This window comes from Pelobates fuscus, chromosome 4 (genome assembly GCF_036172605.1).
Source record: "Pelobates fuscus isolate aPelFus1 chromosome 4, aPelFus1.pri, whole genome shotgun sequence".
Classification (NCBI taxonomy): Eukaryota; Metazoa; Chordata; class Amphibia; order Anura; family Pelobatidae; genus Pelobates; species Pelobates fuscus.
Window position 1 is genome coordinate 243,859,843 of NC_086320.1, and position 12,512 is coordinate 243,872,354.

General features: G+C 45.5%; 1 protein-coding gene across 2 annotated transcripts in view; it reads left to right on the forward strand.

Moving 5' to 3' along the window:
• The window catches only part of CLPTM1L (CLPTM1 like), a 469,239-nt gene that overhangs the window by 119,855 nt on the left and 336,872 nt on the right, over nucleotides 1-12,512 (forward strand). Inside the window, exon 5 of one of the 2 annotated variants that reach the window (XM_063452024.1) lies at nucleotides 8,440-8,582. In XM_063452024.1, coding sequence (XP_063308094.1) covers nucleotides 8,440-8,582 — 143 coding nt within the window. Of the gene's footprint in view, nucleotides 1-8,436; nucleotides 8,583-12,512 lie in introns of both variants that reach the window. The other variant, XM_063452023.1, reaches the window with a different exon arrangement.

Consider the following 12,512-nt stretch of genomic DNA (forward strand, 5'->3'; position numbering starts at 1 on the left):
AGATCTCTCTCCCTAGCCGACACGTATGATAGGGCGTCTTCTTTTATGTTTTGAAGTATGTGGGAATAGAGCGTAGAGATTTGGCCCCTCCGAATTGGTGCTTGCATGCATTGTTTCTCAAAGGGGGTTAGTGCTGTGGTGCTTGCTTGTTTGATCGCTGGTGAGTCGAGAAAGCTTCTAATCTGGATATATCTAAAGTAGTCGTAGGTTCTGAAGGGTATTGTTTGTGGCAGGTCCGTGAATGGTGTCAAGTGGTTGCCTTGGAGGAAGTGGTATATGTGTGTTAGGTTATTGTCTTCATATCGTATGAAGTCTTTCGGTGTCATCCCTGGTTGGAATTGTGTGTTACGAAGCAATGGTATTAGTGGGGATATTGTGTTCGTAAGACTGCTTTTGTACACTGTCTTATCCCAAACTTTTATGGTATTGGTTAGTGCTGGGGTCGTCCTCGGCATGGGTGGTCTGGCCTCTTTTGGTAGCCAGATGTCTAGAGAGGGGAAGTCTTTCCTAAACATGTCCTTTTCAAGGTCTACCCATCGTTTGACCCCGGGTAGGGCGTGCAGGTTTTGGGCTTGTGCGACTTGTGCTGCTTGATAATAATAGGTGAGGTGTGGTAGGCCCAGTCCTCCTGCTCTGTTGGGGACGTACAGGGTTTGCCTCTTAATCCGTGTGCGCCTGTTGGACCAAATTAACTTATCGATTGAGGTCTGTAGCTTTTTAAAATCCGGCATGGAGATGGGGATTGGCAACGCTTGGAATAGGTATGAGAGTCTGGGCAGGATATTCATTTTGACCGAGGCCAGCCTGCCCAGCCAGGATATCAGCATGTTCTGCCAGGTTTGTATATCTCGGGTGATTTTGTTTATGATAGGTGTGTAGTTTAGCGTGTAGCATTGTGTCAGGTCTGCCGGAATGTCGACTCCCAGGTATTGTATTTGGGTGGAGTCTAGCTTGAAGGGGTACTGTTGTTGAAGCGTCTCTAGTGTGTGGGGGTCTAAGTGTAGGGGCAGAGCTTCTGTCTTTTCGAAGTTAAGTTTGTACCCGGATATGTTGGCGTAGGTTTCTAAGGCCTGTAGGAGCGGTGGTAGGGAGTCCGTTGGTTCTGTGATAGTTATGAGCAGGTCATCCGCGTACGCTGCCGTTTTGTATTCTTCCTCCCTGATTTTTAGGCCTTTAATGTCTGGGTTGCGTCTTAAGTTTTGAAGGAGCGCCTCCAGGGATAGGGCGAATAGGATTGGGGATAGGGGGCATCCTTGGCGCGTGCCATTATGAATTGTGAATGCCGGTGGTTGTGTTAGTGGCAGTAAGAGGTTTGCCTGTGGTGTGGCGTATAGTGATTTCAGTGCACCTATGAAATCCGCGGGGAAGCCGAATTTTTCGAGTGTGGCGAACAGGTAGGGCCAGAGTAATCTGTCGAATGCCTTTTCGGCGTCTAGGGAAAGTATGAGGGTCGGGATGCGTCTTGTGTGTGCATGCCAGATCAGGTCGTATGTTCTCCGTGTGTTGTCGCTTGCCTGTCTCGTGGGGATGAATCCCACTTGATCTGGGTGAATGAGTCGGGGAAGGTTGGGGCAGAGCCGGTCTGCTAGGAGTTTGGTAAATAATTTTATGTCCACGTTCAGGAGGGAGATGGGCCGGTAGTGTCCTGGGTCTAAGTGGGTTTTATTAGGTTTGGGGAGGAGGCAAACTGTGGCCTGTAGCATTTCCCTGGGTAGGGGGTGTCCTTGTAGTATGGCGTTATATAGGTTGCATAAGTGGGGGGTTAAAGTGGGGGCAAACGTCTTGTAGTATAGGCCGGTGAAACCGTCTGGGGCCGGTCTTTTGTTAGGTTTTAATGATTTCATTGTGCCTACGAGTTCTTCCGGTGTTACTGGTTCAATTAGCCGCTGTGCCACTTCTTCTGTTAGGGAGGGCAGTGGGATCTGGGTCAGATAATGGTGTACCCGTGCGTTGTGTGCTAGAGGGTTCCGGCATGATTCGGTGTCATGGTCGTACAGGTTCGAGAAGTCGTTTTGGAACACCTCTGCTATTTTGTCAGGGTCTTCTGTGACCGATCCGTTCGGTGTGGTTATTTTGTCTATCAGTTTTTGGTTCGTTCGCTGTCTGAGTTTTCGTGCTAGGAGGGTGTCGGCTTTATTAGCCTTATCATAGAAGAGTTGTTTCGACCACAACCGGGCTTTGGTGAAATCTTTTGCCATATATTCTTTGATGTCTGCTTGGCATTGTTTGGTTTGCTCGGTTATGGCTTGTGTGGGTTCTAGTTTGAGTTTGGATTCTAAGGTTCTTAGCGTCGCTAGTGTTCGTTCCAGGTGGGCGGTTTGTTGTTTTTTGAGTATGGTCGCTTGGTTTATTAAGGTTCCCCTGAGGACGGCTTTGTGGGCCGCCCACAGGGTGCTTTTGGACTCTGCCGAGTCTGCGTTTAGCGTGAAAAATTCCGTCATGGTCTCGGCGATTTTCTCTCTGATCTGTGGGTTGTGGAGGAGGGTGGGGTTGAGCCGCCAGGACCATGGGCCTGCCGTGTGTGGGATGTTGAGGGTTAACGTGGTGTTGGCGTGGTCATACCAAGTGATCTGGCCAATGGTCGTGGTTTTTAACATGGGTGCCATGGCTGGGGAGACTAGGAAGAGGTCTATGCGGGAGTGCGATTGATGTGGGTGCGAATAGAAGGTGTAGTCTAGCTCTGTGAGATGTTGGGATCTCCACGCGTCTATCAGTTGCGTTCGGGCGAGGAAGGTGGCGAAGAGTTTATCTGCTTTTCCCGTCGGTGGCTGGTGGCGTGTGTGTGTGTACGAGCGGTGTCTGTTTACAGCAGGTGATGGGGTGGCGTTAAAGTCCCCTCCAATCACCGAGTGGTGGGATGGAATGGTCGCCAGGTGCGCTCTGAGGGAGGTCCAGAATGAGCTAGTCGGTTTGTTGGGTGCGTATACTGATGTGAACGCGTAGCGTTGGGGGCCAATTTTGCCGGTGATTGTGAGGTATCTACCCTACGGGTCGGCGATTGTGCGTTGGATCGATAGGGGGCATGTTTTTCGAATGATGATGGCGACTCCATTTTGCTTGCCTGCTGGGGAGCTCGCGTAGTGGTTCACCCGGTAGTGTCGGCTCAGGAGAGGGAACTGTTTGGCTTGGGTGAAGTGTGTTTCCTGGAGTAGGAGGATATCGGCTTTAGATCTGTTTGCCCATCGCATGAGCTGGTGTCTTTTGTTGTTCAGTCCCTTGCAGTGGATCGATAGGGAGGTCGGCATCCTGCGGTGTGTGGTTGTGCGGTATTGTGATGTGTTCTGAGGTGTGGTTTTTGGGGAGTAATGGGGGGGGGGGGTGTGAGGAAAGAGCGAGGGAAGAAAGAAAAAAAAAAAGAAGGGGAGGTGGTCGCGGGTAGTTAGGGTAAGGGTTTGGATGGGTAGGGTAAAAGTGCCTGGTTTTATTAGGTAGTTGCCAGGCGTTATATGGGCAGGATTCGTCTCGTCTGTAAGAGTGTGTTTGCTGTTTGTAGTGGGGGTCTGTCTGTGAGCCTTTTCCCGGTCTCGTGCGAGGGTGGCTCTGGTGGTAGTGTGGGTTGTGGGGGTAGACGCCTGGTTCGCCTGGCGCTCTTCCCCCCGGGAGCTTCCGGTGGTGTTGTCTCGCTATTCTATAGAAGTTGGTGGGGTGTGGGTCTCTCCGGTGGACTCTCTGTCCTTGTCTGTGCGTTTGTGCTTTGCTGTGTGGCCTGTCATTGTGGGGTGTGTCGGTGTGGCTCCGTGTGTATTCTGGCCAACGGTCCTGTTTTGTATCGTGGCTGTGGTTGCCGGTCCTTGGCAGAGGTTGTGGGGGTGATCCTCTGTCGTCAGTTCGTCCCGGTCAAGCATGGCTATCAAGCTGCATTGTGAGTCGGGCCCATCGTGTGGCTGTGGACCTGCCGTGTAAATGGGGTGGGGATTGACTGTTTTAGGATCTGTTGTGAGTTGGGATTGTGTGGCATGTGATACGTCCTGTACGGTGGGGTGCGTGGTGTCTCGATGTCGGTGCTAGAACTGGGGTGGTCATTTGTCGGGTCGAGTGGTGTACCGTTGAGGGTTCACTAGGGTGGTAACCATGTTAACATTTACATAGTATTTTTTATCATTTACATTGTACATCAAATGAGCCTTGATCACCTTGGGCTATGTCAAATGGCGGATGATGGTGGTTCGGTGGCACCGTGTATTCTACACATGTAGGCCTATCAACAGTATGCAGTTTGTAGTGTGCGGGCTGTGTCGGCCTTATTCAGTACCTGTTGGTGAGTGGCCAGTTGTCTATAAGCCAATTACCTAGAAAGGGTCAATATATGCGCGTTGTGCATTTTGCGTAGTATTGGTCTCGCCCCCTTTGGGTTACGCTGAGTAGTGGGTGGCCTATGTTGGGTGGGGCCGTTACCTCAGTTGTTGCAGCCCACCCACACTTCCCCTTAAGTTTAGTGCGGTCTGTGCCCGGCCTGGTGTTGTGGGATGGTTATCCTGATCTATAGATCTGCCACCTTTACCCCGGTTACTGGGTACCTCTCTCCTGTTATCCCGTCACCCACTCCCGGCTTTTTGGCTGCTGAAGAAGAAGAAGTGAAGTGTTTGGCCCTGGTATTTTGGCGGGTTCTCCCTTGCGGCCCGCATGATCTGCTCCTTGACTGGGAAGTGTAGGAGCCTGCTGCTGTTTTTTATCTTGTAATAAAACCTTTTTAAAAAAAGAACCTGCATCCTGGGCATTTTAAAGAAGGAGCAAGCAAACAGTCGGCACTTGATTCCAGCTATCACTACGTCTTATCCATTCAACGCTCTTAGTCTGAGTCAGTAATATGTGAGTTTGTTAAATTATTCACTATTTAAAATTTATCGGACGTTACCCTATATTTTTCTCCTGATTTTATGTTTACTGGATTTTAATTGAATACAAGGGTAAAGAGATCTACTATTTATGTGTGCTCTCACTGTTTATACTATTTTATTTTCCTTGGGTAACTAACTCACGTTTTATATTGGAATCTGGCAAGGTCTACATAAAATTGATTGGCATTTGGGTAGGCTGTTGGTGTATCGTGGTGTGGTGTATGGGCATAGCTGGTAGGAGTCTCTTCTTTGGGCTCATACTTGCATAAGGTTGGCGACTCGTACCGGCGTGTTGCATACTCCCTTGGAGTGAAAGCATGTGATTGACGCTGGTATGAAAGCGGACTACCTTTTTACTTTATTTGATGTGACTCACTGACGTCATGTTTAATTTCTTGCTGGGGAGTACTGCTTGGGTTGGTGTGCTGGTAGACATAATCTGAAGTGCGCTACATGGAATCTTGGTTGTCTTCCTCTAGACCCAGTATGCTGCTACTTACTCTTGGCTCATTGTAGACAGCTGCTTCTAATGATTTGGCTTCTGTAATGGCGGCAGCAGCGTCTCTGCCTACTGCTAGCCTCTCCATGTTAGCTTCTCGCATAGCCCGCTATATATTCAGAGATGCTTCTAGGTGAGCCTTTTCTTTTTTTCATCTGCAACTCTTGGTCTGCAAATGCGGCTACTTTGGCTTTCGAACGGGCGATCACTGCTGCATTTGCGACATATGACTTGAATGAGCGTGATTGTGATCATGTTTTATAAGAAGATGCCCCACTGTGAGGCATGGTTGCGGAGGAGAATCTGTCCTGCTGTGTAGAGACCGTTGAAGCGTCAACGCTGCGTGACAGAGCACGTCTCTGTGTAGCTTGACTGCTTGCTTCCCTTGCTGAAGGCCTGTTTCATCTAAGGCTTCTGACTGTAAGGGTACTGCGTAGCTGCCGGCTGTACAGTCTTCCAAAATCAGCTTATCTTCACCCCAGAGGTCAGCAAAAATGTCACTGTTCTGTCTCTAGGACAGAAAGCTAAACCTTCCTGCTCCATAAACTTCAGATACCATATTTCTTTGATCTCAAATTTATTAGAACAAGCCAGGTAAAACTACAAATTGGTAGAAATAAACATCAATCAGTTTATTGCATACAACAAAGAAACAATAATCAATAATATAGGATAGGATAGGATAACACGAGCTCACTGTTTAAAGGACCACTATAGTGCCAGGAAAACATACTTGTTTTCCTGGCACTATAGTGTCCTGAAGGTGCCCCCACCCTCAGGGTCCCACTCCCGTGGCGCTGAAGGGGGAGGAAGGGGTTAATCCCTTACCTTTTTTCCAGCGCCGGGCTTCCTCGGCGCTGGGGACTCTCATCCCTCTTTTTCCGTCATCGGCTGCATGCGCGGCAAGAGCCACGCGCGCATTCAGCCAGTCCAATCACAGTGAGAAGCGCCTCTAGCGGCTGTCGATGAGACAGCCACTAGAGGCTGGATTAATCCATAGGTAAACATAGCATTTTCTCTGAAACTGCTATGTTTACAGCAAAAATGGTTAAACCTAGCTGGACCAGGCACCCAGAGCACTTCATTAAGCTGAAGTGGTCTGGGTGCCTATAGTGGTCCTTTAAGCTCTCTAAGGGGTGATGGCTAGGGATGAGAAGAACATGACTTGCTGCTTACTGAATCTTCCCAAAATGGAGGCTGATACACTTACTGTAGAAGTTCTGCCCATAATGATGTGCTTTCTAACATCTTTATTTAAACATACTATTCTAAACATGAAAACACAAGTATACCGAATAAAGTCTGGAGGACAGAACAATGTGTGTGTGTGTACATATATAGCTAGTATATATATATATATATATATATATATATATATATATATATATATACACACACACATTCTACATATATATTTAGCTGTAAATTTTAAATAATTATTAGATTTTATTAATTATAATTTGAGGACTTGACTGACAACCCAGACAGACAGTCCAGAGAATTTAATTGGCAAGCCCTATATTTAATACCGTAACTTTCCAAAACACCAAAGAACCTTTACATGGGGAGTATTGTTTTACTCGGGAGACTTTGAGTGTTTTAAAAAGTAAAACTTATCATGACGATGATATCTCCAGTAAAAGTGCTGTTTTTGTTTAAAAAAAAAAAGAAGCTAACTTTGGCCAGCGTTCGTGACCAATTGGCTACAACAAAAGACTGGAAATACCCAATTTTGAATACCCTGATTTGTCTACATTTGAAAATGTTATGCCATAATGGGGTTAATTCACATTCCTGGGCTACCATATGGTCTTAAAAGGCAACAAAGGCTTAGCATACCAATCTGGCAAACTGAAATGGGCAAGCCTTATATTGACCCATAAAACTTGTACATGGGGAGCATTGTTATACTCGGGAGACTTTGCTTAACACAAATATGAGTTTTTCAAAACCGTAAAACATATCACAGCAATGATATTGACATTTTTGCCATTTTTCACACACTAACGGCACTTTCACTTGTGATGATATCATTGTTGTGATACGTTTTACTGTTTTAAAATACTAATATTTCTGTTCAGCGAAGTCTCCCGAGAATAACAGTACCCCCCATGTACAGGTTTTATAGTGTTTTTGAAAGTTACACAGTCAAATAGAAGTCTTGATTTTCTGTTCTTTCACATTGAAATTTGCCAGATTGGTTATGTTGCCTTTGAGAGCGTATGGTAGCCCAGGAATGAGAATTGCCCCCATGATGGCATACCATTTGCAAAAGAAGACAATCCAAAGTATTGCAAACTGGGTATGTCCAGCCTTTTTTTGTAGCCACTTAGTCACAAACACTGGCCAAAGTTAGCGTTCACATTTTTAACATACAAACAAATTTAAATGCTAACTTTGGCTAGTGTTTGTGACTGTGCGGCTACTAAAAAAGACTGGACATACCCCATATTGAATACCCTGGGTTGTCTTGTTTAAAAAAAAAATATGTACATGTGAGTGAGGTGTGATTCAGAGATTTATGACAGAGAACAGTGTTACATTGTCACTATTGATAAATTTTAAAAATATATATTTTGAAACAACAATGTCCTACTTGTACTTATAGCCCTATAACTTTCCAAAAAAAGCTAATAACATGTTAACATTGGGTGTTTATAAACTCAGAATGAAATTCAGAAACTATTTAGCACGGGTGTTTTTGGAGGTTGTAGATGTGTAACAGATTTTTTTTTTATCATAATTTATTATTTGTTTTTATAGTAAATTAAATATGTTATGAAAATAATGGTATCTTCAGAAAGACCATTTAATGGCGAGAAAAACTGTATATAATATGTGTGGGTACAGTTAATGAGTAAAAGGAAAATTACAGCTAAACACAAACACCACAGAAATGTAAAATTAGCCCTGGTCCTTAACGGTAAGAAAATTAAAAAACGGTCTGGTCACTAAGGGGTTAAACTATTTTAGACAATATTCAAATATATATATATAAGATATGTAAAAAAAAAAACCTATATTTTAGAAACTGCAGAGCTTTTTCTTTGGTTATAAAATGGTTATTTATATTTTAAATGATCTAATATTAATTCGTAGCAGATTGATACAAAGAGAAAGGAAACAAATGCTTTAGATGAACCTGTATCCCATTGGAGATCACGACTGACACTTAATGTTATGGTGGAAGATTTTATTTTTGATGGGTCCTCTCTTCCTGCAGATGTTCATAGATACATGAAAATGTAAGTATTTGCTGCATTAACAATGTCCACTCTTTTTCTGTTGCACGCATGAATAAATCATTGTAATATACACCAAATTAGGTCACATGGCAGCATGCAACGACATTTATGTGAAGACTCTTCTTTTACCCAAATGTGAAACAAAACATTATAAAGAAACAACTCAACCACTAAGCCAAGTAAGACATTTTGTTAAAAATAAAACATACTGTATTTGCTCGTTTAAAGGTATTTTCTGGAAAAAAAAACCTTCTGAAAAAAATAAACTTGTCTTATAGAAGACACTACTGTATATACCATACACATACTGTTATAGGAAGATACATCTACCCTATATTAATGCGGCTTATGTCTGCGCCTTCCATCTGAGCTGCACCAGCACATCGCAACCAGTGCAGCCCGCCTTCCCCAGCCGCTCTTCTCGCAGAGACATGCTGCCGTGGAAGAACGACGGAAAGCAGGCGAAACAGAGGCTATATAGTGAGCCCCAACTACAGTGCCCTCACCTCGCTGGCATATTTGTGCACGAAGGGTGCCCTGATCCGGAAGCTTTAACTCTCGTGCACGGGGTGGCTGAGACTTCCTGGTTACTTGTACGGTGGCAGTGTGGAGAGGCTGTGCAGTTTGCTGATGATGCTGGCCGCCATGGCTCTCCTGGGGGTCGCTAACACCCCTGCTAACTGCAGCTCTTCAGACCTGGAGGGAACCTGGGAGTACAGTGTGGGGGACAGCTGCTGTGAGGGAAAAGTGACATTGACTGCTCCCATGTTGGGGGGTATTAACCCAGGGCCAGATCTTAATCAGACCTCACACCCGCGTCTTTTGCCTGTATGTGTGTTTGTATGTATGTGTTTCTGTATGTGTATGTGTGCATAATTATGTGTTTGTCTATCTATCTGTGTATATGTATCTTTGTGCATGTGTGTCTGTATGTGTCTGTGTATCTGCATGTACTTTTTATTATATGTGACTTTGTATCTGTGAGTCTGCATTTGTGCATATGTGTGTATCTGTGTGCCTGTGTGTCCAAAACAGCAGCAATAGACTAAGATGGCGCTTTAGTCTAATTCAAAGTGCAAGTGCTCATAAAAAAACAATTAAATAGTGTCACCATTAGTCATGCAGCAAACTAGTAAAAAGTATCTTAGATAAATAATTAGGGATTATTCTAGCCTCGGTGAGGGAATAATCTAAATTTTATTAAAGACAGGAGGCGGATATTTGCTTTACCTTCTTTACTGAAACCTCCAGCTTTAAAGAAACAGTTAACAGAACTTTTTAAAACAACCAATCAGAACAAAGCAACAGTAGTATAAAACCCCTAAGCAGGCTCTTCCACTTTCTCTTTTGCTTTGATGTGGTCGAGCAGGAGAGCAAGGAAACCAACGAATCCACCTTGTAGCAGACACATCCAGAGAAACAATCCCAGAACAAGCCCAGAGAGAAAGCAGATTACACTGCAAGAAAAAGGAAAACATTGTGAAAGTAAACTGTCAAGGCAAGATGTCTTATCCATACAATATCACTTGCACATCATAATACCTGAAGAATAAATAAAGTCTACAGATCTTATGAAGACCTAGTATCTAGTATGTACCTAAACAAACTACAAGGCATTGACGAAACATAATTATAACACAAACATGATGAATAAAATGCACACAGACAATAATCACTGAATAATAGAAATATCCTTTATTATGTAAAACCATGCATTCACAAAACATAGCAATATCCCCAATTAATTATAAGACCCAAATCCAGGGAGGGAACGTAAAAAAAAGGGGGGGAAATATTCGCCTCCTGTCTTTAATAAAATTTAGATTATTCCCTCACCAAGGCTAGAATAATCCCTAATTTTATGGCAGGACAGGAGGCTTCATATTTGCAGTTTTAACGCCCAAATAGTAGAACCAGAAGCAATATGAGAATATGAGGACTGAAATAAAAGGAGAATGGAAAAAAACGATTCCCTAAACCAAGCAGCGGTGTGGAGAAAATGCAGAAGGGTCCCAACGGCTTCCAAAGTTGTTGAGGTGACAGCACCCCAAACCAAAAGTGTCCTAGAGGAACTCTCAAGGTCAGCCAATGAGAGGATCCACCAAATCCAACGGGCGAGCGAAGATGCAGAAACAGTCCAAAACGACCGTACACAGAAATCAACAGCTGTCCATGAGTAGACGGACGAAAGAACCAGATCCTGGATCTACATGGTCGTGTACAACCTGTCAACAGAGCCGTGGCCTAGCCGGAGAATAGGGGTACAACACAGAGGACGAATAGAAATAAAATGTGTGGAGCAGAAACCGATGTACTGAACAGCAAGAAGGAAGAAGACACTACGTCGCTACCATGACGTCAGAACGCCATGAAATACAAGATGTACTGGGGAAAACCGTAAGCGGAAAAACTGGCGCAAGGCAAGTCTTTGTCATCAGGTCATTCCTCAAGGAAATACAGAACACACAATACCACTAGAATTGAGGAATAGCAAGAGATATAGGGCTCCCGTAAGGTATACTCCTCTTGGTAGACTGCAGACCAAGAGATCCTTACCAATGCCAGAATCTTGAGAAAACGCACGAGTCGTCCACTAGCTGACATAGGACGTGAATGGCCCCATACAATCCTACCCTGAGAGGGCCAGACAATGGGGACAGCCATGATAAGGACCACCATAGGGGCCCAAACATCTCTCCAGACACCAGTTGTGGCAGGCTACCCCTGTGGATCCCACACAGGACATTAAGAGACAGGGAGTCGTAGATTGCCTTCCCGTGGCAAATTCCAGCAAAAGGGGAAAGCACGGAGGACTCCTCCGAAGTGGTGTGGCCAGGCGAAACGACACTCCCAGGAATTCGGTCTGAAGCAAAGCCCGAAGTATCCTGGAGGTAAACGGGATGCATACGCCCCAAAGGAGACCAAGCTTGGAAAACACGTCCCTCGCCTTGCTGAGGGTCCGCCAGCCAGCTGGAGAACCGCTCCATATGGCAGTTCGCACCAAATTTAATCATGCTAGTACTCGAAACCCCGGAGGGTGAGGCAACCAATCATGGGTCTCTCCATGGTCGGGTGAAGCCGTCCGCCACATGAGTGTCTCGTCCCGCAGACATTCTGTCACAAATGACGAATACTTGTCCAGATGCTATAGATAGCGATCCTACGTGAGATCCGACTGCAGTCCGTAGTGGGTAACCAGTGATAAGTCCACGCCGGAAGGTAGCGATCAGTACTACTTCCCCTGGGAAATCTGTGAATGTTGAACAAACCTGCAGGTAGTTCCATGCAGTTGGCATGAAGAGGTCCCTCCTTCGGACTCCAGAGTCAGGGCCAAAGTTGGTTGGGGTCCGAAACTCCTAGGTAGGCCAGGTCCCCTTATGTCGGAGTCATCAATTAAGTTTTAGATGAGCTTCGTCCGAAGGTCACATGATTCGGTCGTACCATGCCGAAGACCAGAGAAAGCGTCATGTTGGAGCGGCTGATAGTACCGGATCCTGGAGGTATGGCCTCGATGGCGAATAACAACTGGTCAATCGACTGGGTTGGGCCCCTAAGTGTGACCCGCGGGTTGCGGAGCATATGCCTGGCATTTTCCTTGAAGACGGACATCTTGGTCCTCAGGAGGCGGAGCACCGCCTGGACCGAATATTCTATGAAAGACCAGAAACTGGGTTCACTGGGAGTGAGTCAGATTCAATATATCCATGTTGATGGCAAAATCCATGCGGGTTTCTCTCATGTCCAGTTGAGGGAGAGAACCAATCATCCACGCCGAGCAGCTCTCTGAGGGGATGATTGCCCTCCATCTCGAAGTGTCCATAGGCGACATATGCATTGGGAGCATATAGCGTGGGGATGGGGCGGGAGTCCACTCCGCCGCACCCTTTGCGCAGCATGGCAACTTCGGAATGAGTCGGAATGGACGCCTCT